This window comes from Engystomops pustulosus, chromosome 1 (genome assembly GCF_040894005.1).
Source record: "Engystomops pustulosus chromosome 1, aEngPut4.maternal, whole genome shotgun sequence".
Lineage (NCBI taxonomy): Eukaryota > Metazoa > Chordata > Amphibia > Anura > Leptodactylidae > Engystomops > Engystomops pustulosus.
The window spans coordinates 247,996,338-248,020,802 of record NC_092411.1 but is presented as its reverse complement, the minus strand read 5'-3'; the positions used below and the strand labels follow the sequence as shown (position 1 = coordinate 248,020,802).

The 24,465-nt window shown below is 41.3% G+C and overlaps 1 protein-coding gene across 2 annotated transcripts in view; it reads right to left on the bottom strand.

The window, feature by feature from the left end:
- GLRA3 (glycine receptor alpha 3) overlaps positions 1–24,465 on the bottom strand; it is a 107,985-nt gene that overhangs the window by 11,331 nt on the left and 72,189 nt on the right. For both annotated transcript variants that reach the window (XM_072123759.1, XM_072123767.1), the window contains exons 4-8: positions 22,150–22,373; positions 16,511–16,593; positions 14,779–14,916; positions 9,783–9,997; positions 5,600–5,746 (exon numbers count right to left, since the gene is read on the bottom strand). In XM_072123759.1, the coding sequence (XP_071979860.1) occupies positions 5,600–5,746; positions 9,783–9,997; positions 14,779–14,916; positions 16,511–16,593; positions 22,150–22,373 (807 nt within the window). The remainder of the gene's footprint in view (positions 1–5,599; positions 5,747–9,782; positions 9,998–14,778; positions 14,917–16,510; positions 16,594–22,149; positions 22,374–24,465) is intronic.

The following is a 24,465-nucleotide window of genomic DNA, read 5'->3' as shown; positions in this document are numbered from 1 at the left end:
CCTCAGGCCCGAACCCCTTCCAGTCTACCAGAAAGAGCCGCTTACCCCTTATGATCTTCATGTCCAGAACCTCCTTAACTTCATAGACATCCGGGGAATCCGCCTCGAGATGACAGGCTTCAGGAGGGAGACATGAAAGGAGTTTGGGATGCGCATAGATGGAGGAAGGCGGAGCTTGTAGGCCACTTGATTGATGCGCTGAATTACCCCAAAGGGACCAAGAAACCGGGGGCCAAGTTTGTAGCTGGGTATCTTAAGCCGTATGTATTTGGAGGAGTACCATACCATCAGAGGGAGTAGACAACGGAAGAGGCGGGCGAGGTATATGTCCATAGACCACAAAGAACGGAGCCGAGCCAGTAGACCCTGAGTCCAGGGAATTGTAGGAGAACTCAGCCCTAGGTAGTAGGTCAGCCCAGTTGTCCTGATGGGCTGAAACAAAGTGATGGAGGTAGCAGAAGTAGAAGTCTGGTTCCCCCTCTCCATTTGGCCATTAGACTGCGGGTGCTAGGCAGAAGAAAAGTCAAGGTTGACCTGCAGTTGGTTACATAAGGAACACCAGAATTTTGATACAAACTGGACTCCTCGATCGGACACGATGTGTATCGGAAGACCGTGCAGCTGGAAGATGTGTCTAAAGAATTGACTGGCAAGCTGTGGGGAAGACGGAAGACCTGGAAGGGAAACAAAATGGGACATCTTTGAAAACCGGTCTGTCACCACCCAGATGACAGTACTGCCCGAGGAGACAGGCAGATCGGTGACAAAGTCCATTGCCACGTGGGACCACGGGCGACTGGGTATCGGCAACACCAGTAACAATCCAGCCGGTTTGAGATGAGAGGCTTTGTTGCAGGCACAGAATGTTCCCAAGATAAAATCCTCCTCCAGAGAGCAGGTCTAACATATGTCTTGCCGGGAGGTAGCTGCCGAAGATCCACTGGAGCTGCAACAACAAGCTGGTCCGGAGAAATTATGTGCCAAGGAGCCGGTACTTCTCCATCCAAAGCCCGGGACAGGGCATCAGCCTTGACATTCTTGCCAGCCGGACAAAAATGTATTCGCAGGTCGAAACGGGAAAAGAACAATGACCACCAGGCTTGCCTGGGATTCAGGCGCTGGGCTGTCTGGATGTAAAAGAAGTTTTTGTGGTCAGTGTACACGCTCACGGGATGGAGAGCACCTTCCAGAAGATACTGCCATTCTTCTAGCGCATGCTTGATGGCCAACAGCTCTCTGTCTCCAATCAAATAATTTCTTTCAGCTGGGGAAAAGGTCTTGGAAAAGAAGCCGCATGGGCCCTCTCTGGGAGAGCACCGCTCCAACTCCTATGGAGGATGCATCGACCTCAAGATGAAAAGGTTTGTTCGTATTAGGCCTAGAGAGGACTGGAGCCAAGGCAAAAGTGGACTTCAACTTGGAGAAGGCCTCTTCAGCTGTAGAAGACCAGGCACGTGGATTGACACCTTTCTTAGTAAGTGCCACGATGGGAGCCACGACAGTGGAGAAATGGGGAATAAACTGTCGAATGTGATGCCAGGAGACCAGAGCAGCATCAACAAAATTCCCTGCGGAACCAGAGTCCAAGAATGCATCGGAGCACCGGTGCCAACACTGAGGAGCACTGGAATAGTCAGACGTGGAGAAGCTGAATTCACACCTAGGGACGCTTCTCCCAGAAGCCCTAAGTGCTGGCGTTTCCAGGACATTGGGGACGCACAGGACAAATCCCGATGAGGTGCTTAGGACTGTCATAGAACAGGCAGAGGTCTGGATCGTTCCCCAGGCGTAAGTCGAGCTCTGTCAACCTGCATAGGCTCACCTGCAGACTGTACGACTGGGGGCTGGAACGGGTTCTGGAAGACCGGAGCCAACCGGGGCAGACATGGAAGCCGGAATAGAGGTCACTCGTGCTGCAACTCTTCAGCTCGTTCCAACAACCGCACGTCTATCCACGTGGCCAAGGTGATAACACCACTCAAAGTAGCCGGCAGATCACGGGCAGTTAATGCATCTGTTACCCGTGAGGACAGTCCTTTCTTAAAAGTTGCTCATAAGGCCGCCTCGTTCCAACAGAGTTCAGACACCAAGGTGCGGAACTGGACAGCGTATTCACCCACAGATGAGTCTCCTTGGTGTAGATTCAGGAGTGCTGTTTCCGCTGAGGAGGCTCGTGCTGATATCTTAAACACGGACCATAACTTTGCCAGGAAGCTGGTAAGGGTGGCCGTAACTGGATCATTTCTGTCCCACAGAGGAGTAGCCCAGGCCAGGGCCTTCCAGGTGAGGAGGCTGATGATGAACGCCACCTTGGATCACTGAGATGACATTAACTCTATATGCAGCGAACACAGGGTGATGAATCCTCTGCACTGTATTTGTTAGGCATAGACAGTCTCAGCCTAGGCTCTGGTGCCGGTGAACTAGCTGGGATGACAGGAGAAATTGCAGGGGTAGTTGCTGGAACTGCCGCAGGAGTAGTCACAGTGGACTGATGCAGAGGCCAGGAGTCAAGCAGCTGTTGGAGAGTGGAAGCGAGTTGGCCTAAAAGTTCTCCTTGGGCAGCAATCTGCTGCAACTGCCGGGCAACAACACTGGAAAGTACAGCCAGTATCTGACGTGGCTCCTTGGCGGGGTCCATGGCCGGATCTTACTGTCAGGGCTGGGAGTCTGTGGACTCTCTGGACCACCACAGGAGATGGTACCAGCCGACTTGGGACCAGAGTCTACGTGGCACCCGGTTTTCACCAGAGCCCGCCACAAAGCGGGAAGGGCTTGCTGCGTGGGTCGTTCCACAGGTGCGACTAGCCCCCGGTGGCTGCCAAGATAGTAATACAGGAAAAAGTCTGTATCTGGGTTGACAGCAGGAGAATAGCACAGGAAGGCACACTAGGACTCACTTCAGGAATCGCAGGAGCTGGCACGCAGGTCAGGAACACAGGAACGAACTGGCACACAGGAATGGACTGGCACACAGGAACGCAGGAATCACAGGAATGGACTAGCACACAGGAACGCAGGAATCACAGGAACGGAATGGCACACAGGAACGCAGGAATCACAGAAAGGGACTGACACACAGGAACGCAGGAATCACAGGATACACAGGAATCACACAGGAGCTTTCTCTTCAGTGGAAGGCTTGAAGATCCGGCAAGGGCCACAGAAAGGGGCAGGCCCTTTAAAACTTAGCGAGCCGGGGAGGTAAGAGGCGCCTGGCCCTGGGGGCACACGGAGAGACACGGGTGCGCCCATGATCCGAGACAGGGATCGCGGGAGCACCCGTGACACCCTGGTGTATGTGCTGGGACTGTTAAGAAGTAGACTTTAAGAATATTTATTAAACTATCAAAGCCACTTTAACCCTTACAATTTAATTCTGCGCTCCAAAGCACACTTCATCTTTATTCTTTGGGTTGATACGATTACAGGGATCAAATTTACTATTTATAGGTTTTATTAGGTTTTTGTAGATTTAAAAAAAGGTAAATCTTATTTACAAAACAAATATTTGCCATTATTCTGAGGCAAATAACTTTTTCACACTTTGCTGTACGGGAGGCAGCGATAGGCCATCCGAGATGGGGGCGCCCATCAGCAGCAATGTTAGGTGCTGTGGTTGGATTTTACCATGGCACCTAACAGGTTAACTGCTGTGTTCGGTGCCAGCGCTGACCGCAACAGTACCATGCAGGTCAGGTATATTATGCAGCTGACACCCTCTGTGTATGGGGAGATCTCCGTCCCAAGAGCTCTTTCTATACACCGCCCACAGCAACAGGACGTAATAATGCATTTTGGTGCACATAGCTCCAAAAATAGACATAGAACTGTCCCAAGGAGCCGTCTAATGATATAAAACCCCGACGGTGAGTAAAGCATGCTAAGTCCCCTATAGACTGCAATGGCCATAAGGAGTGATACGGTGCCACTCACATGTGCGTACACAGGAAAAAGATAGGACATGTACTATATTTCCCTGTGTGTACAGCCCATATGCTGTGCATTTCTATGGATAGGGCAGGGGTCACCACTCCTCCTCCTCTCCATGGCGCCAGTCATATGCCTGCCCGGGTACGGCCCATGGTTCGTGTGAATGCAGCCTAAGTTTGATAGATAACCCCATTTATTAGATATTAATGGCCTTGTCTAATTGATTTGTCAATTTGGTTGGAAAATTCTTTTAACAGCGTTGAGTTTTGAAGTAAACACCTACAATATCTACAAGACAGCTGACAACAGTTCAGGGCCAGATTATAGGGAGGGCCCCCACAAACTTACTCCTAAGGGTGTCCCTCACCAGCAGCAACAGCACGTATGGCTGCACTACCGCTGCCCATCACTTCTAGGAGCAGTCGGCTGACATGCCCAGATCTCTTTTACCTCTTGTGTTACTCCCTTCATCCTCATAGACTGTAAGTTCTTGTGAGCAGGGTCCTCACTCCTATTGTTCCATATGACTGTTTGTACTCTGTAATGTAATATTATATTTGTATTTGTCCCCTATGATTTGTAAAGTGCTACGGAATGATTAGCCAATATGGTTTTGGTATGTAATCACTTGCATGCACATCTATAGCTCTCTGCCTAACGAATTAGTAAGTGGGGACCCTGTCTAACAGATTACATAGGGAGGACCCTGCCTAATGGATCACTGACTAAAGGTCGCAGCAATTATTACATGGATTACTGAATAATAAATAACTGAATAATAATAAGGAGGGACACTGCACCCACCAGTATTGCGGTGCTGCTCGAAACTTTTACACATATATATATATATATATATATATATATATATATATATATGAATGTTAAATATGTAGCCTGTCTGGCCTACATTCAGTGGGGGCCCCCCTAGATTCTGCTCCCAGGGGCCCCCTCCAAACTTAATCCGGCCCTGTGACAACTGAATGATGGGATCTGATGGCTTGCATTACAATAGAGATGAATTAGCAAGAGTCACAATTGGTAAGTTTCACACTGATATCGGGTATCACATGGATGGTTATGACGCCTAAACTTAGTCCAAGCCCTGCAATTGCAAGGTCATAAATTTCTAAGCTTCGTAATTGGTAGCCTAAAGGGTATGTTTGAATGTTTAGAATTTTTAACATTTTTAACCCTTTCCGTGGCAGGAATTTCTGGAAATTTTGCTGTGTTATTGGCCAGAGCAATTTTTACAATTTTGACTGACGTGTACAAATAAAATTAAAATTATAGTATAAAGAATTATGCTAAGCCCTTGCAAAACTTTTATTTTCTGACACTTGCCCCATTTTCAAAATCTAATTAAGGAGTTTATAAACATAGACACCTTCATGCAGTTTTGATTCAAAGTGTAAAATTTGGTTAAAAAATGTGTTCAAATTGACTTTGACAAATAATGTGCCCCCAACAGAAAATCTTTATCTTCACACTTCCTATATGGAATAGATGAATAGGTGTAATGTTCATAAATACCTCATAGTTATATGTTCACATAAATAAATAATCATAAAATTCACTAAAACTGAAATAACCAATAATCTACTTTTCAGTAAAAATTTTAAGACGCACCAAATCAACTAAGCAGTCATAGAAAATTCTGATAAAATACCTTCTCCTTCTTTCTTTTACGTCGGAATCTTAGAAGTTCTTTGTGCTGTCTGGATACAAAGTTGACGGCTGCATACTCCAATAAGGCAGAAAACACAAATAGGAGACACACGGCCATCCAGATGTCAATAGCTTTTACATAGGACACCTTTAAGAAAATACAAGGTTGTAAATAATTAAATATATAAAATCTCAAAATGATCAACCATTAGTTTTAGGATTTGGGTAAACCCTAACCCTAATTCTAACCTGAATGCTAATCCTAACACTAAAGTTAACCCTAACATGGGGGTTCTATATATTTTCAGGACAGTAGGAGCATCGTCCATTGACTGAAAAATTGTATAAAAGGCACAAAATGAGATAGGAACTTAGTATTGAAGAAACAAAAACTAAACAATAACAAAGAAATAGGGAGTCATTTAGGGCTGTGCGCACACTTTTGTCAGACCATGCACTTTCTTCATGGCTAAAACAAATTTCACAGGTATTTAAGAAGTATCTCCTGTGGGATTGTGTCATACACGACCCTTTTGAGGCGTGCTGTCGGACGGTCCTACTGATTGGTTCTTAATTTCCAAGGGTCCGCGGCCACATTTGTCGTCTGATTTTCCAATGTTTTTGGCATTTGCACCGCTGTAACAGGTATTTAAAAGGGGATTGTGTCGCACGCGATCAGTTTGTGGCACAGCTGCGTCGGCTTTCGCGCGACAGAAATCCGGGGACGATCTGACTGATTCGGACTGAGCACAGGATTTAACACTCAAATTGTGTTGCAAGATCATTCACTTATATGCACCAGGAAGAAGAAGGTGAATCGGCCGCACAATCTAAGTGAATCGCGAAGGGGTGCATTCCGGTCGGACAATGCACTTTCGGTGACCTCCTCCGGATGGGTTAGTAAATGTGCCCTTATTGTGTCAAATTGCTAAAGGTGCACCACAAAAAAGATGGCGAACCTGAGCGGGGAAGCGACATATTCATGATTTCAGGTGCACGATCTAAGTGAATCGCCGCACTCAGCGTAATAGACGGACAATGCACTTTCAGTGAACTCGGGTGAGTAAATGTGCCAAATAATGTTCGAACTAGAGGGGGTTATATTACTAATTTCCAGAAAAATTGAAGTAACATCAGTTTGGGCCTGAACCACAACTTTAGAAAAATTAATTGAACCCAGTTTTGAATGATTTGCCCATGTCTAATTCTGAAATAGTTATGTAGAAAAAGTGAAGATCAAGCAAAATATCTTACACACAGATACCTACCTATAGCGGTACCTATATCACGATAGTTGGAAAGAAATGAAGGCTATTATCTAATCGGTTAATCAATCTACCTTTTGCCTTGGGGATTATTTATACACAGATGTGGACATCCCCTTTTAGATGGGTATTCTGTACAATGACACTGAGTAACCAGCTCATTTTATGATCTTCATCAGAGCTGATACTTTGACACTGTGGGGCAGATTTACTTACCCGGCCCATTCGCAATACAGCGGCGCGTTCTCTGCGGTGGATTCGGGTCCGGACGGGATTTATTAAGGTAGTTCCTCCGCCGTCCACCAGGTGGCGCTGCTGCGCTGAAGAGCATCGGAACGCACTGGAATACACCGACCCGGGCCGAGTGAAGGTAAGTGCAATTTTCGCAACACATTTTTTTTTTAAATGCGGCGTTTTTTTCCGAATCTGTCGGGTTTTCGTTCGACCACGCCCTCTGATTTCCGCCGCGTGCATGCCGGAGCCGATGCGCCAAAATCCGATCACGTGCGCCAAAATCCCAGGGCAATACAGGGAAAATCGGCGCAAATCGGAAATATTCGGGTAACACGTCGGGAAAATGCGAATCGGGCCCTTAGTAAATGACCCCCTGTGTCTCCCCTTTTACATGCTTTACACTGTCGATCAGGTCTGCTGCTGTTCCTTTGTGATAGTATAGAAAGTATAATATCTATGATAGTTTTCATATTAAATAAGCAGATTAACTTCTGTGTGCTTGGTATATTATACTGCCTGATATTAACCTTTTAGCCTACTAATATTACAGGAAAACATATGTAACACATCTACATATTCAATACTCAGTAATGCATTTGCTATATTAACGCTTCAGGCTATACACAGAACAATTTCCATGTTGTTTATCCTCATGCTTTGCTATGACCCTTGTGCTGCTTTTTCTAACAACAGATTCCTGTATTCTCTTGGTAGGGAGGGAGTAAAGCAAAGCAAGGACTAAGCCTTTCCACACACAAACACACAGTGGGCTACATTTATTAAAGTCCCTGCACCAGTTTTCTGTCAGACTTTGCATGTTATTTTATGCGTAATCTGCTTGCACATGTATTTAGGAAGTGTCTGTGCCACATGGGTGTCGTACGTGACCTATTTGTGTTACGCCTGCACTATTCCTGATGCAACACAAATTTCTGCACTGAAAAGGGAGTTCCGGTGCACAATCGGACCGTGCGCTACATTTATCATGTAAAGTCAAAAAGAAGTGTGTTAAAGGTGCATCAAAAAACTAGTTGGTGCACTCAGAGCAGTGAAGAGCAGTGAAGTGGGCGCCAGATTCATGAAGAACATGCACCACAATTCTTTAGTCTGGCGCCCTCTGCACTACACACAGGAAAACTGCAAGAGTGCAGTTCGCACTGTTCTTGATAAATGTGAGATACTGGGGCAGATCCAGCGGCGCGTTCTCTGCGCTGGATTCGGGTCCGGCAGGGATTTATTAAGGTAGTTCCTCCGCCGTCCACCAGGTGGCGCTGCTGCGCTGAAAAGCATCGGAACACCCTGGAGTTCACCGAGCCGGGCTGAGTGAAGGTAAGTGCAAGCTCCGCAACAGATTTTTTTTTTAAATGCGGCGGTTTTTCCGAATCCCCCCGATTCCGTCACGTGCATGCCAGCGCCGATGCGCCAAAATCCGATCGCGTGCGCCAAAATCCCGGGGCAATTCAGGGGAAATCGGCGCAAATCGGAAATATTTGGGTGACACATCGGGAAAACGCGAATCGGGACCTTAGTAAATGACCCCCACTATCTTTACCAAGTCCTCAATGAAATAATTCATATGAAGTCCAAAATATAACCATGAGAACATGTTAATTTAGATATTATACCAAATAAATATCAATTGCAAATGTTTTTTTATGGGATTAGAGCCAGTATTCTTCTAAAAAAGATGTTTGTTGATGTCCTAAGTTCCAGTTATGGAGGCGGAGAGCTGCAGTATACAGTCAAGCTACCCCACCTCCTCACTGAGGCTGACACTGCTAACCTGAAGAGAATTCCTGAGAGTGGGCGAGCAGATGAGAGAGACAGTGGCTTTGAGGTACATTTTTAACCACTCACTCAGGAAGGCTGGGGTTTAGAGTGAGTATGGCTATATGAAGAGATTCAGCCTTGCTCCTCACCCCACAAGAATTCTCTTATATCCCATATATATATATATATATATATATATATATATATATATATATATCATACAGATCAAGCCTATAGAACTGCACTATAACTTTTGGTAGAACAGGTGCAAGTTATATCTAGTGTGCAGATGTGGCCCAATGACGACCCACTTAACTGCTTGGTGTAGACCCTTTCACGCCCCCTCCACACCCACTTGGCATAGTGGTGGTGTAAGGGGGAAAATAATCACATGTCCTGACAGTTAACAAGGAATTGCAACTATTTTAGGGCTTATACACCAGTAAACTGGCATGTGTGCTCTGATTAATAAAATTTTTTATGTTTATATGTTTTAAGTAGATTTATCTGAATATTACTTTTCACCTGTCACTATGGAAAAAACTCAAAAGCTGTGGTTTTCATTATAGAAACATTCCTGACATAAAGCTGCCTTGTTTAAAGACTGTAAGAATTTGATTAACTACATAAATGAAACCAATATTTTTCTGTGTTTGATTTGATTGGATTATTTTAGCAATCAAATTGTAGCCATCAAAGGTGTCTTGATCTATTTTTAAGCTAAAGTTTTTATGTTTACCATATTTTCTTTTGCTGATTAAAAAAAATCATACCATATCTAGATTTAATGAAAGATACTATATCTTGCAGTTTTCATTAACCGTAAGGCTAATATGCTTGCTACATCTGTAGGGTATGCAGTAGGGTCCTTAGAATTAGTATAAGAAGGATAAACTATGATTTTATGTTGCTTACCTTAGGCAAGGAGGCTCTGGAGCCAGAACTCTGCGTTGTCATAGTCAGTACAGTAGTGATACCTAAGGCAACTCTGGCTGGAGCTGCATCCATGTTTATCCAAAATGAGACCCATGATAAGATGACAATCAGAAGGCTGGGGATGTACATCTGAATCAGGTAGTATCCCATCTGTCTCTCCAGATGGAAGCGTACTTCAATGCATGTAAACTTTCCTAAAGGCAAAAAAAGAAAGAAAATAACTGTAAAGCTAAAATGGGTAATGATATTTTTTACATTTTTTTTAACATTTCAAATATAATTGCTAGTCTACATTTTTACATATTCTGGAGAACTCTGTGCGTTTGAAAACCAGCCAGCAAGAATCCTCAGATGTCTCTCTAGGGTCATCTAAGTTCCTTACAATGGAATAGAATGTAGACTTTAGTACTGATACTGTGACAAGTTAAAGTTATTTTGCATAACCAACACACCTGCCATTATTACATCGACAGAAAATGGTACTATTTAGAATTATTGTCAAAATAATTTTAGAAGTCTTTTTAAGGAAAGTGGTTGCCGTGTAGAAACAACACTCAAAATAGTGAAACAAAAAAAGCACAGAAATTTACATAGATCAACAGTACAAGTGAATATGAGAAACTTTGTTATTTGTCTCATCAGAGGCCAGAGACGGTTGCTCTACTTACATAGCCTTCCTCGTGCTACCTCTATTCATAGGGGTAAAAGGGGCATTACTCTGCTGAAAGATGGACAGAATTGTACAAAGGTATCAGATTACATAAAAGTTCTAAAGAGAAGGGAGTCACAGCAGCTAGGATAGTACCCACCAGCTAGGGGAAAACTGAACATCCCACAGAGAGCCTGAAGAAGGAACTATCTCAGAGAAATTCAGGATACATTATATATTATAAATCAGGATAAATCAGGATAAATCATATATTATCCAGAAATAGTGTTATTCTTCATATAAACACACTGGGTACATAACACACAAGAAATATTAAGAGATTTTTCGATCTCTCAGTAATTCCAGCAAAGCACATATGCCCCAGAAATAAAATATATGCCAGGTAAGCCCTGGCCCGCCACATCCACTTGTTTTAAATGTGCCCCATGTTCAGCAAAAAGGGCAAAAAGTCTCAAAATCTGTAGTGTGGGCCCAGAGCTTCATAGTGGGGCTTCACAGTTTGTCAAAATTTGTGGCACAGGAGAGAAGCAGCTGCCAACCGATCATCTCTTAATATACTTGTTATTTTTGGCAAACTGAAAGCATCACAACTTTTTTAGACCAAAATATTCCATATGTCATTACAAAAATTGTTTCCATTACATTTTTAGACAATGATCAGTAGAAAAAAGCCAAATAAGCCATTTTAAGCAACTTATATTAAATGTGTACCATGGCTTTAGCAATAACTTGCTTACATGGTCACTCACTGTTTGTGGATGACCTGCACCATAATATTCCAGCTAAGACATATATTTTCAGTTCATAATGTTTCAGTAAAATTAACTATGGTGAAGATTACTTGGAGATTTTTTTTTAGCGTCTATCCTCCATATATACTTATCCCTAACTTTGCCAATGAGTAGTTTGGAGAGTTTTGTTAAGGATTTGAAGTGTATAATATTAGCCTGGGGAAAGTGGGGGGTAGTTCTGTACTTAGCTTAATAGTTATAATGGATTTATACAATGTCATAGAGATATTCACTTTGTTATTTAAGAGTCATTTCTCATTAATCATGGTCAGTCAACATTCTAATTGAAACACTGTGTTAAGATCATCTTATGTAAATCACTATTTTAGAATATGTAAATCACTATTTTAGAATTTTTTCATTGCCTGTCATGTACTATCATGTAATATGCTCTGGGATGTCTCACCGTAATATTGTATGTTCAGTCCTAGCATCTGTTAATATAGTATATGCTGTATCTCTATCCCTCACTAGCTCTACAATGCATAATACACCTAAAGTATATTGTGTAATGGTTTGCAGATAGTGTCCAACAAGGTTTTACTATACTGTAATGGGTGTTGTATGGATAGTTATCAGGACACTGTAGTTAAAGTGAACCAATTGCTGATCAGTGGGTACAGCCACAAGACCACCTTAGTGATTATGACAGCAGGAGTCCAATGCTTCCTGTTCAAATGTTAGCAGTCAGTCTTCCACTTCTTTAACCATTTATGGATCACCCTTTTCTGAGTTTTTGCTGTTTGATTTTTCACTCCCCTGTCCCCGTCCACAAGCTACATCTTTTACTTATTACAGTTTACAAAGCTGTATGAGCATTTGTTGACTGCAAGACAAACTGTGTTTCCTGGTGCCATGTACTGGGAATCTGGAAAAAAATTCCAAATTTGGTGAATGTGGCAAAAAAATTCAGGTGAACACATTTTCTTAAGGGTTTTAATGACTTTCGCAGTGTAGTCCAGTTGACACAATTAACACATCTCCTTTATTCTATGGGTGAGTACGATCACAGAGATACCCAAGTTATATAGTTTATTTCCTAAAATTTGGGCAATTAGTGATTTTGAAAGATGAGATGATTTTTTTCATTGATGCTATTTTACCAACTGTATAACCTTTAGATAATTAAAAACATTTTTTTTGTGGTACGTGAAATGGAAAAAAGTGTGAGTTTATATATTTGGACACTTTTTTTATTTATGCTTTTTTTTTTTTTTTACAGTTGTTATTGCCAGCAGTTAGGGGCATCTATCTTCTGTAAAATACAGCTAACATTCCGTGAATGGACAGGGCTTAGCCTGTGATACCTCTCCATATCCTCTTTGGTGACCAGTAGATGTATTTTATGCTGACTGGTAGAAAAGGGGTTATTTGCATTAATCTTACTTTCTCTTTAGCAGCTACTTCAATTAAATAAAGGCACATTTTATTGATATAATACATTTTTCTGGATGTTGGGGGTCCCACTCGTCAGACATATCATTGTAACCTTTGTCTAGAGGATACATTGGAATCATTAGACTACTTTTTAATAGATCATGGACACAAACAAATAACGCTCTAGGGTAATCTCTCACTATTGAGTTGCATCCATAGCAGTTTATGCCAGAATACTCTCCACACACATACTCTACACAGAATATTTTTACAGCTTCACGTTCAGTAGACAACTAATTTTACACGGTCTGCCATACGAATTGACAGCATTGGTGAGTCACTTGACCCAACATTCACTACTATCTAGTATACAGTATTATTAGTGTGAGTTATGCATTTAGTAAGCTGCTGGAGTGAGCTGTACTAAGCTGCTGGAGTGAGCTGGTGAGCAAGAGAACAATGGGAGCTGGGTACAAAGAGAGTGGAGGAAGCCAGTGATCAGAACAGAGGGAGCTGGTGACAACAGAGGGAGCTGGTGACAACAGAGGGAGCTGGTGACAACAGAGGGAGCTGGTAAGAACAGAGGGAGATGCTGAGCAGGAGAACACAAGAAGCTGGTGAGCTGAAGAACAGGTGAGAACAGAGCGAGTTATGGAGCAGAAGAACAGAGGTAACTTGGGAGCAGGAAAACAGAGATTGGTAGTGAGAAGGATAACAGAGGGAGCTAGTAAACAGGAGAAAAGCAGAAAATGTTGAGCACAAGAACAGAGGAAGCTGGTGAGCATGAGAGCGGAGGGAGCTGGTGAACATGAGAACAGTGGGAGATGGTGAGCATGAGAACAGTGAGAGATGGTGAGCATGAGAACAGTGGGAGATGGTGAGCATGAGAACAGTGGGAGATGGTGAGCATGAGAACAGTGGGAGATGGTGAGCATGAGAACAGTGGGAGATGGTGAGCATGAGAACAGTGGGAGATGGTGAGCAAAATGAACAGAGGGGGGCAGGTAAGAAGAGATGGAGCTGGTGAAAACACAGAGAGCTGGTGAGCAGGAGAACAGAAGAAGCTGGTAAGAGCAGAGTGAGTTATGGAGCAGTAGAACAGAGGTAACTTGGGAGCAGGAGAACACAGGTAACTAGTGAGCAGGGTAACAAAGGGAGCTGGTAAGCAGGAGAACAGAAGAAAATGTTGAGCATGAGAACAGAGGGAGCAGGTAAGAACAGTGGGAGCCCAGTAAGAATAGAGGTAGTTGGAGAGAACAGAGGGAGCTGGTAAAGTACCGAGGGAGCTGGTGAGCAGGAGAACAAAAGAAGCCTGTGGGCAGGAGAATAGAAGGAGCTGGTACGAATAGAGGGAGCTGGTGAGAACAGAGGGAGCTGGTGAGAACAGAGGGAGCTGGTGAGAACAGAGGGAGCTGAGGGGCAGGAGAACAGAGGTGAGAGGTACTGAGGTGATAGGGAATGGGAGTGCAAGAAATGTGTGGTACAAGAGTAGAACGGGCAGTAATGTGGAGAATGCCTTGGGTTGGGAATTGCTGGCAATGATAAGGTTGAGGGGAGAAGAGCTAGAGGCATTGTCTTCGGCTGATAATGATCTAATAAATATGTTATGTTATGGATGATACTGGTGGCAGCAAATAGGGGAACAAGCCAAAGAAGAAAATGTTCTAGGCAGGCGGAACAGAAAAGTTTAAGGTTATTTAACAATATATTCTGCCCTATGGTTTCCCTCAAATACTGTAAAGGTAATACTTTATATATGACCCTACAGCTAAACAGCTTGTTTAACTCTAAAGAGGTAGTTATATTTATATGGTCTCACAATTTGTTAAGCACATGCAAGGCAGAGATGAAAATGAGTATGACAACCCTGTTTGATGGCATTTACAGTACTTCTATGTAAAAAGGAGCAACTATATTGCAAAGATTGTAATCAATATAAACATATCTATTGATATTTGCATTTTTACCTATAATAAAGAGGAAAGAGCATGTGGGAATTACGTCTTTTATTAATCATACAGATCATATACTTTACATTGAAATTTTTATTAGTGAATAATAAAATGGAATAATATTATTTTGTGCATGACCTTTAGTTCAATAATAGGATCTGGAAAATGGAACAGGAGAGAATTACCTGTATTGTAATGCTTCGTACAGTAACGTAAATCTTTTTCTTCTTTTAAGACAAACTGTGGGAGAGTCAGGCCATCTGCGATCTGTACAGGTGCATTTTCTTGCCATTCAAAAATGAGATCATTCATTGTGTATCCAACTGGAAGACAAGCATAGCATATCCTACAGATCAATCTGTCATATGACGGCTGTGTCATGACTAATAAATTGTTTCTGTATTTTCCTTAAGTAGAAACAAAGACTTGTTTCTAAATATAATTAAACATTGAAGATAAATAGCCATTTAATGGCTCCATGAAGGTCTCTGTTGTAGCGTCACGGATGAGTTTTCTGGTTCCCTGAGCACTGCCTTGGAATTATATACTTGACTCCACATAAAATACTTTGATACTCAATAGTATGGTGTGTAGTCAATTGAAAAACAGCTGTGGGTAATACTGATTATCATATGAAGCATGTCAACAGTTGCCAGAAGAAACATCCCAAATCCAACAATATTAATCTGACACGAAACAACTGCTATGTCAAAATCTCTTCCACTAATGCGAATGTGATCATCTCAGATGAGAAATTAATTATACAGGTTTCTGTTGTATTTATCAAAAGTGTTAATAAAGGATAATTCGAAATATTTTAGTCTTAAAGGGGCTTTCTGAAATTTCCTCCCAAAAATGGTGTAAAAATTAAAAAAAAAAAACTCTAAAAAAAGTTCTATTGGCCTGGAAGTGCGTGTGTCGTGTTAATTGTGTACATGACGACTGTACCAATCATTGGCTTCAACTCTCTTGTAAGTTCATAGACCAATGACTGCTGAGACCAGTGATTGGCTCAGCCATGGTTTGTGCAATTAAGGTGACATTACCACTTTTTGTTTGACAGGACCAGCATTGCTGGGTAGCACAAGCTGGCAGCTACTGCATCGGGGTAGGACTTCTAGTTCTTTCTATTTTTTATTGTTGGAAATTCTCTTTAAGCCTATTTCTAAACCTAACATAACAGATTTGCTTTGAGTGAATCACAAAGATTTATATTGACAGCATAATGGGCGGGATTTACACAAATTCTTTGTATGCGCTCCTAAAAAACATACATCATAAAATTATTTACACTTTGGGTTAAAGGTGTTGTCCAGAATTGAAATACTTTTTACATATTGCACCATGGGGTAAAAAATAATAGTGAGCTTATACTCACCTCTCTCTGGGCACTGCTGCCCAACACTACTAGTCTCTGTGATACGGCATCGACAAATTTGTGTCTGCTAAAGCAGGAGTTTAAGGCTGTACTAACCATGACAGAACTCTATGGCATAGAACTGTTGTGTTCAGTGTCTTCCTATTCCCCTAATCAAGTAAATAGAAGCCCCACTAATAATAATAATTTTATTTATATAGCGCCATCAAATCCCCCAGCTCTTTACAGATTTTAGGGATGATATACAAATTAAAATAAGACATTACAGAATAATAACAGTAGTATGAAGTCTTAGGAGTGAGGACTATAGTTTCTGCAATCTAGTGTCCCTGGCCACTAGACAGAGAATGGAGCTCAGTTTAGGTGATAGGCAGGGGGTCGAGTATCAGACTCCCAAATATGGTATTTATCATGACCTGTCCTATACAAATCCATTTTTTAGTGGGATAAATCTGTAAGTAGAATATTTATGATAAGGTATTAGTAGTAAATTGAAAAAGTTGACTTGTAATTTAGACTCAGTGTTCCTTTTCACTTACAGCTTTCCAATTGCATGATACAGGTTTGCACATCCATAGGGAAGTTTTTCAGATCCATAGGGCAGGACAGTGTAAGCGTCAGCCTGAAATAATGAACAATATTAATGTAAGAAATTGTTGCATCCTTTATAAGCAGGGTCCTGCTGATAATCTGGTAATGATACAGAACTATTTAGATATATTTGTCTGCATAGTTTATGGCAGCTTTCAGTTCTTGTAATATTTTATAAGCAAACCACTTTGCACAGCTAATTCTGGAACCCATTACCAATTAGAGTAACCTCAAACAAAATCTATTGGGACTTGACAGTTACAGTCTTATAAGTGAATAAATAGGTTCAACTATACGTTTAGTCAGATTTAAAGGCTACTCATCACCTAAACAGTATTCAGCTGGTGGCTGTTGTAAATGGCGTGTGGAGAACACTCACGGGTTGACCCCCCCCTCTATATGCATTTGGTGTCTACTGAAACAGTGCTTCCGATGGGCGCCGCCATCTTTAAATGCCATGTGGTGCCTCCTGTACCATCATTGGAGGCTGCTACTCAGTTGCCATGACTGCTGGGAAACCTGTAAAAGGCTCCCATAGCTGCCAACAGGGGTCCTAAGTTTCAGTCTGCTGAGTCAGTATACTGGCGGTCCCCTACTTAACAGGTGACCTTTAGTTACAAACAGACCTCTGGTGATTGGTAATTTCCTGTACTTTAGCCTTAGGCTACAATAAAAAGCTATAACAGTTATCAATTGTGTCTGCAATTAATCTTTATTGTCAATCCTGTTTCTTATGATAATCCAACATTTTTAAAATCCAATTGTCGCAGAGACCAAAAGAATTTTGGCTGCAGCTACAATTAGAAAATATACAGTCCCGACTTACATACAAATTCAACTTAAGAACAAACCTCCAGAGTCTATCTTGTAAGTAACCCGGGGACTGCCTCTATTATATTCTGCAATACAGTTATATAGCAGTATATTGTATAAGGGGTCAGACCACCTAAAGTTTAGGCATCCAAGAGGACCTGAAAAAATATTAAAAAAATGTTGTAAAAAATATGAAAAAATATATTGAAATCACACCACTTTAGTTAGTAAAGTACAAAAAAGTAATAAACATGTTAAGTATCCCAGTATCCCAAAATGTCTAATCTATCAAAATATAAAAATCATTATTCCCAGCTCTGAACACCCTAATGAAAAAAGAATATCCAAATGCCCAAACTGGCACTTTTTTCGGCAATAGTTCAATTCAAAACATCATTCCATCCCGCAAAAAAAATCACACCTTAACCAGCTCTGTATACAAATGTATGAAAAAGTTACAGACATCCGAATATGGGAACACAAAAGTTTGTGTCATCTGTACCGCACAGTAAAAACTGTAAAAACCAAACCAATCAAAAAAATTGTACAACAGCATTTTATTGCCAATACCACCTCATTTGGATTTTTTCCCCAAGTAGATGGCACAGAATATTAAATGATGCCACTAGAAAGTACCATCTGTGCCACAGAAAACAAGCCTTCCCACAGATGTACACAAAAAAGATTTGGCTTGGGGAAGGAGGAAGGTAAAAAACTGAAATGCACCCCCCCAAAAAAAACTGAGTTTCCAGGGTTTAATGTTATTGAAATAATGTCTTCTGGCCTAGTAAAAGAGAGTATAGATAATCTGTATAAGAACTGCCCAGGGGACTTGACAGTAACCTGAAGTTGACTATTTATATCTGAAAAAGTTTTCCAGTTTCATATCATCATTTCTATATAAATTTCTTGCAGTTCTAAACACAGATTGGTCATGTGTCCCTCAAGGGCACAGCTCGTAGCACCTCACATAACCAACACAGATGATCTTACTCTAGTAAATACAAATGTTTCTATGAAACAACAAAAAGAGAACATATATCCTAAAAATTTGGGGTAAATTGTATAAATCATGGTGCAGTTGATAAAAGTGCACATCAATATAAAAGAAAAAAAGTTTATTTGTCCTGTTTCTCTGCCTCCCTTTCTTTCTGCTTTGAGCAGGATGTCTAAATAGCATATCCTCCTGTACCCTGAAAAGCAAAGAGAAAAAATGAGACATATCCGGGAAGGAGGGGCAGGCTCTGATGACGCCCCTCTGAGCACTTGGAGCTCATTAGCATCTTTGAAAACATAATATTTAGGAAAAGCCTGATCCTGCCTTACGGTGCTTTTGTAAGGCATGAATCCGACCGTAGATTTTTTAAAGTACATGAGTGTATTACAAACTTGTATTGTATTTAATTATGCAATACAACTTTATATTTGTAAGTCAGTGGGATTTTTTAAATGTATTTTCATTTTACACAATTTAGCTATTAGAAATAGGCTATAAAATAGAAACATTTTAGGCAGATAAAGATCGAATTCACCAAATCAAATACATTGTATTAATTTATTCTGTTCCCGAGTGGTCAACAACCTGTGACTCTCCAGATGTCAGGAAACTACAACTCCCAGCATGTCCTGACAGCCAAAGGAGAACCATCTGGAAAGACACATGCTGATGTCCTGTGTATTACACAGAGCCTAAAGCATCTGGTTCTATACATTTCTTTTAGATAAAGAACAGTTGCAATGGATTCATAATGAAATGGATGTAGCTAAAGTCAACTTGAAAATGAATGTGCTATGTACCGTGTTGAGTTTGAGTTGAGTAACTTGTTAAGTATATGATGTATATATGTCATGGTAGCCCTTGCTGGTGGAATACAATTTTTTGCTGGTTTATGTTTATCTAGATGAAGATCTATTACATTTAGAATGCAATAAAACATATTTTTATTTTGAATAAAAACATATTTTTAAAGTAAAAATGGTCTAAAGATGCACAAATCAGTATTTACATTCATTGATATGAAATCTTGTCATTTTGTAACCATGTTTGTTTCCTTTTGACATATCTGACATTATGGACACAATAACCAAGGACTGTCCGAAGGAAATCTCAGGTGTGTCCTACCAGGAGTAGCAGTGCATTGTGTTAACTGTGAGCTGCAGCAGGGTAAGTATATTTTAGTTTTTTTTGCCACACCTGCCTTAGTGGTTTGCCAGAGTTCCTTTACAGAATTGTGCTGCCACCACCTATAATTTACTTATACTTTACTTTCTATAGAAGACAATAGGTGCCTATTGTAAATGATAAATTCCTCAACAATATATAATCAAGAATATAGAAAAAACAATTAGCAATAAGATTCCTTAGAAATTAGTACCAGTATCCCTCCAAACTCCACACATACCTGCAGCTCAACGTATATATGCCAGAAAACATGTTTTAAAATTATGCAAATTCATCTCAGGCGCTCTTGTGTACATCACACAGGTTGCCCTGCACTCTCCTCTCCTCCTAATTATGCATGACTCCAGCGTATATTACTATACACCTCCTCCCTCCCATTCCACTTTTAAATAGTTTGGTAATGTCACCACCACTCAGGAAGACTTATTAAGTTTTAAAGATTTAAAACATGAATATGCAGTGCAAACATACAAATAATTATATAATAATAAAAAAGAATTAAAACATTTTCTGACAAGACACTGGAGACACTGTTACAGTGGCAGCTATAGGAGCTACAGTGACAGGGGAAAATGCCCCCCTTTGGGGAAAAAGTCTATCACTGGGTCTAATCAGACGCAGCAGCTCTGCATAACTCTTGAAGACCCAGCGATCACATGACTAATGGGTCCATAATGCTGGCGGCAGTGACGGCTCTGCTAAGTGGTAGTAAACCGCTTCTACAATCTCCCCAGTGTCTCTGTCTGTGTCTGATCCCACTCCAGCTCTAAGGAGAAACAGCGCTAAAGACGTTACTGCTGACGTCTTTAGTCAGTAGGCGGTAGGGAATAAGTTATAAAAATATATTTCTATATATTTACAACCTACAGTATTCTATGTTTGTGATGACATTAAATCCCGTTAGTCCTTTGATTTTTGATTCACTTCCAGCTGAATTTCTGTTCTACTGGTGATAGTAAAGGACACATTGAAGGGAACGTCGCTGTTGCTCTGCTTCTGTAAAGCCATAGGCTACTCATGACATTTCCTATACATGGAACACTTTTATAATGATGTCCTTCTAATGACATTGTGCCTTTCTTTTACTGGAGGTGAAATATATTTACATCACAAAAGCGCTTGCTAAACCCTCATTAGTCCACAGTACAGTAGGATAACATATTCATACCGCGTACACATATGTGCTATTTATAAGTATCTCTTGTGACTTCCTGTATGATGCAGTGTATAATCCAATATCTACTGTTCTTCACTAAAGGAGACATCTAAGCCGAAGAGTTATTCTTTCATTACTAGGAGTTTTCTTTTTTACGCTTCTTCTAAAAATGTAAACTGTATAAAATGGTGAGATAGTGGTTTGATAATGAAAAATTTCTTACTGCATTGTTATATGTTACCGAACGGTTATAATTGGCTATACAATGCAGCAGGTTTACTTTTGAAAATGCACCAGCATGGTGTTTTTGGTGTATCTTGCACCACAAAGTGGCCTACAATTCCCACACTACAATTATTATGTGCTTTAGAAAAGTTGCTTAAGGGGGACCTGTTAGGACGATTTGGGACACTAAACCACCCACATGTCTCAAATCATCCTTTAGAATGTCCCCTGATACCCTCTATTAAAATAAAAAAACATTAATTACCATTACCTGGTTCCGGTGCTCCCCACACCTGCGCAGTCAAGCAGTGAAGTTGGCGTACTACACCCCGGCTTCACTGCGCATGTGCCCAAAGTGCCAATGGAGGGATGAGCTAAAGGGACACTAAGCCACCAGTCCCTAAGGACAGGTTCTCTTTAAGCTGTACTGTGCTGTGCTAACATTTTTCCACTTTTTAATAGAAGATAAGCCATCAAAAAGCTTAGCATAGGCCATTTGTGGCACTCAGAAGTGCCCTAATTAGGGATATTTTTTGCCACATTCTGGGCTAACTAGAAGGAGGTAAGAAGTAAGGAGATGTGGACAGGGCTGGATAATCTTTGGATCTCTGTCTCTAGACCCTTCTACTCTTCCTCTTCCGGAGACCCTGAATTTTTCTTATTTCTTTTAATGTTATCAGTGTCCTCGCGAGGGTGATACAATTATTACAACCACAGTGGTCAGCCCAACCACAGTGCAATGGGTGAACCTTACCCTGGGATAGCCACCTTTGTGACCATGGTTTCTCATCTGCCAGGTAAACATAGGATGTTAAAAGATTTTAAAGCTGTAGCAGAGAAGGGATTGACATTTAGAAATGGAGTTCGGTTGTAGTTTGGGCAGTCTCTCAAAAAATCATCATCACTGGCCTAGGAATTCTCATTCAGTTTCCATCACTGTGAACAATCTGAAACTTTTTCTCCTAGTTTGCATTTACATGGTCCATTTAAATGGTCATCAATGTATTCCTTGATGTTCGTAATTAGTCTTGCTCACACAGCTAATACATTTGAAACCACCTAAGTCCAATAAATTCTCTGAAAACCCCCCTCCACCCATAAGTGGACATCCCACAGGATTCACTTCTTCCTCATTTTACAACTTAAAAAATGGTTTGCACCTTAAACCAAACTTTTAAAACACTTGTTATCAAATAAATGGTGTAACTCACCGAATAGAATATAGAACATTTCCATCTTTAAAAATCCGCAGAAGCTTGTTATCTGTTGTTACTTCATGGAAGTTTGCTCCCTTTTCATTAGCGAAAAACAAATCTGGTTTCCAAATAGAATCCAACATAGAAGGATCTAAATCTAATGAGTCATCTGGATATTCGCTGTATGCGAGGCGCGGGTCATTCCACTTCTGCCGCAGAAAGATATTCAAGCGATAATCCTGTGGAGGGAAGGAACATATATCATTTCTATTGTTAAATATCTATAAGTGAAACAATTGTCATACAATAGAGAACATTGTGCGTTTTGCTGTTGGACTAAACCATACAAAGGAGTTTACAAATATTGTCCCTCATTAACTAAGAACAGTGCAGTCTGTACTATGTGCAGTTTGCCTGTGTAGTGTGCAGAAGGCACCAGATTCATAATTTTTGGTGACCCATTCTTCATGAATCTAGCGACGACCGCGTGCCCTGAGAGAGTGCAACAATTTATTTTGCTGCACCTTTAACATGTGGCGTGCAACACATTTATGTAGTTTTTTTCATGATAAATCTGGCACACGGTCTGACTGAGCACCGGAACACCCCTTCAGTGCAGAAATTTGTGTCGCATGAAAGCAGCTTGCACCTAAAAGAACATGCAATGTCCACCAGAAAACTAGCACACGGCCCTTAGTAAATATGCCCCATTATGTATCATCCATAATTTATCTCGGGAATCTAGCATACAATGAAACCTATTGTATGGACCACTGTATTCCTCCATAGGGAGTCATACCACGCTTTTCCCCCTGGATTCATATGTAATCCAAAGGAAAAACAATCCTGACACAATGGGGGTCATTTACTAAGGGCCCGATTCGCTTTTTCCCGACGTGTTACCCGAATATTTCCGATTTGCGCCGATTGTACCTGAATTGCCCCGGGATTTTGGCGCACGCGATCGGATTGTGGCGCATCGGCGCTGGCATGCACGCGCCGGAAATCAGGGGGCGTGGCCGAAAGAAAACCCGACGGATTCTGAAAAACCGCCACATTTAAGAAAAAAAATGTGTAGCGAAAATTACACTTACCTTCACCAGGTATAGGCCGGTGAATTTCAGGGCATTCCAGCGCGCCTCCGGGGAACTTCAGCGCAGCAGCGCCACCTGGTGGACGGCGGAGGAACTACCTTAGTGAATCCCGGCCGGACCCGAATCCACCGCAGAGAACGCGCCGCTGGATCGCGAACGGACGGGGTAAGTAAATCTGCCCCAATCTATCAAATGCTGTATTACACAGATATCCTTATAAATGCAAACCTCAATGAGTACATCTAATTTCGGTTGTCTTTTCACAATCCACCCTTCTGTCTGGGACAGACTATGGTTGCAACTAAACGGTGCGCCTGAGATGCGGCTGTGTTCCTGCCGGCCGCATCAATTAAGTAATTACTATCATAATTTATAACAGAATTATTATTTAGTCTTAACAGTTATCAACAGTCTGTTGATAACTGTACATGAAACTGTTACTAAATAATACTTCCGTTAAGAATTATGGTCACAACTACTTAATTGGCAAAACAGACCCCTCTCAGCTGCGTCACAGCCACAACCGTTTAATTTCACCCTTAGTTTGCTAGGATTCATGCTGAAAGTTTGCTAAAAATATTAGAAATTAAGCCCAGGACATTCTGAGTTCATATACTTTATGAAAACAACACTGTACTATATATATCTGGAAAGCACATGGGAGCTCACAGAAAGCCTTTGGCTACCTTTGGACTGCAGGATCTTCATGTGCGTATAAGTCTTCCATGTGAATGAGCCTTAAATCCCAGTAGATAAAACCCTGACTTGTAGTTATGAGTGTACACAGCCTCGATTATAGGTTTAGCTCTGTTCACACTTCGTTAAGGGGATTTCTGACACAAACCTACAGGCTGTGACACAAACATATATTATCGTAGTGTGCTAGCCGTTGTAACACATGTGTGTTATATACATATTATGCTGTACATTGTTCAATATGTATATATATGTAATATGTATATAATGATGCAGATCCTCCATTATTTAGTGTCATGTCAGGGGACAGGGCCCACTGACACTGGGAGTCCACATAGTGGCTGCTATGTGGGCTACCACTGTAGTTACACCCCTGGTAATGTATCCATAAGACCCCACACAGCGTGTTGACCATTCACTGGACACCCGACTTACAGACGACCCCTAGTTAAAGACAGACCCCTCTGACCCCTCTGACCTCTGGTAAAGCTCTCTGGATGCTTTAGTTTAGTCCCAGACTGCAATGATCAGCTGTAAGGTG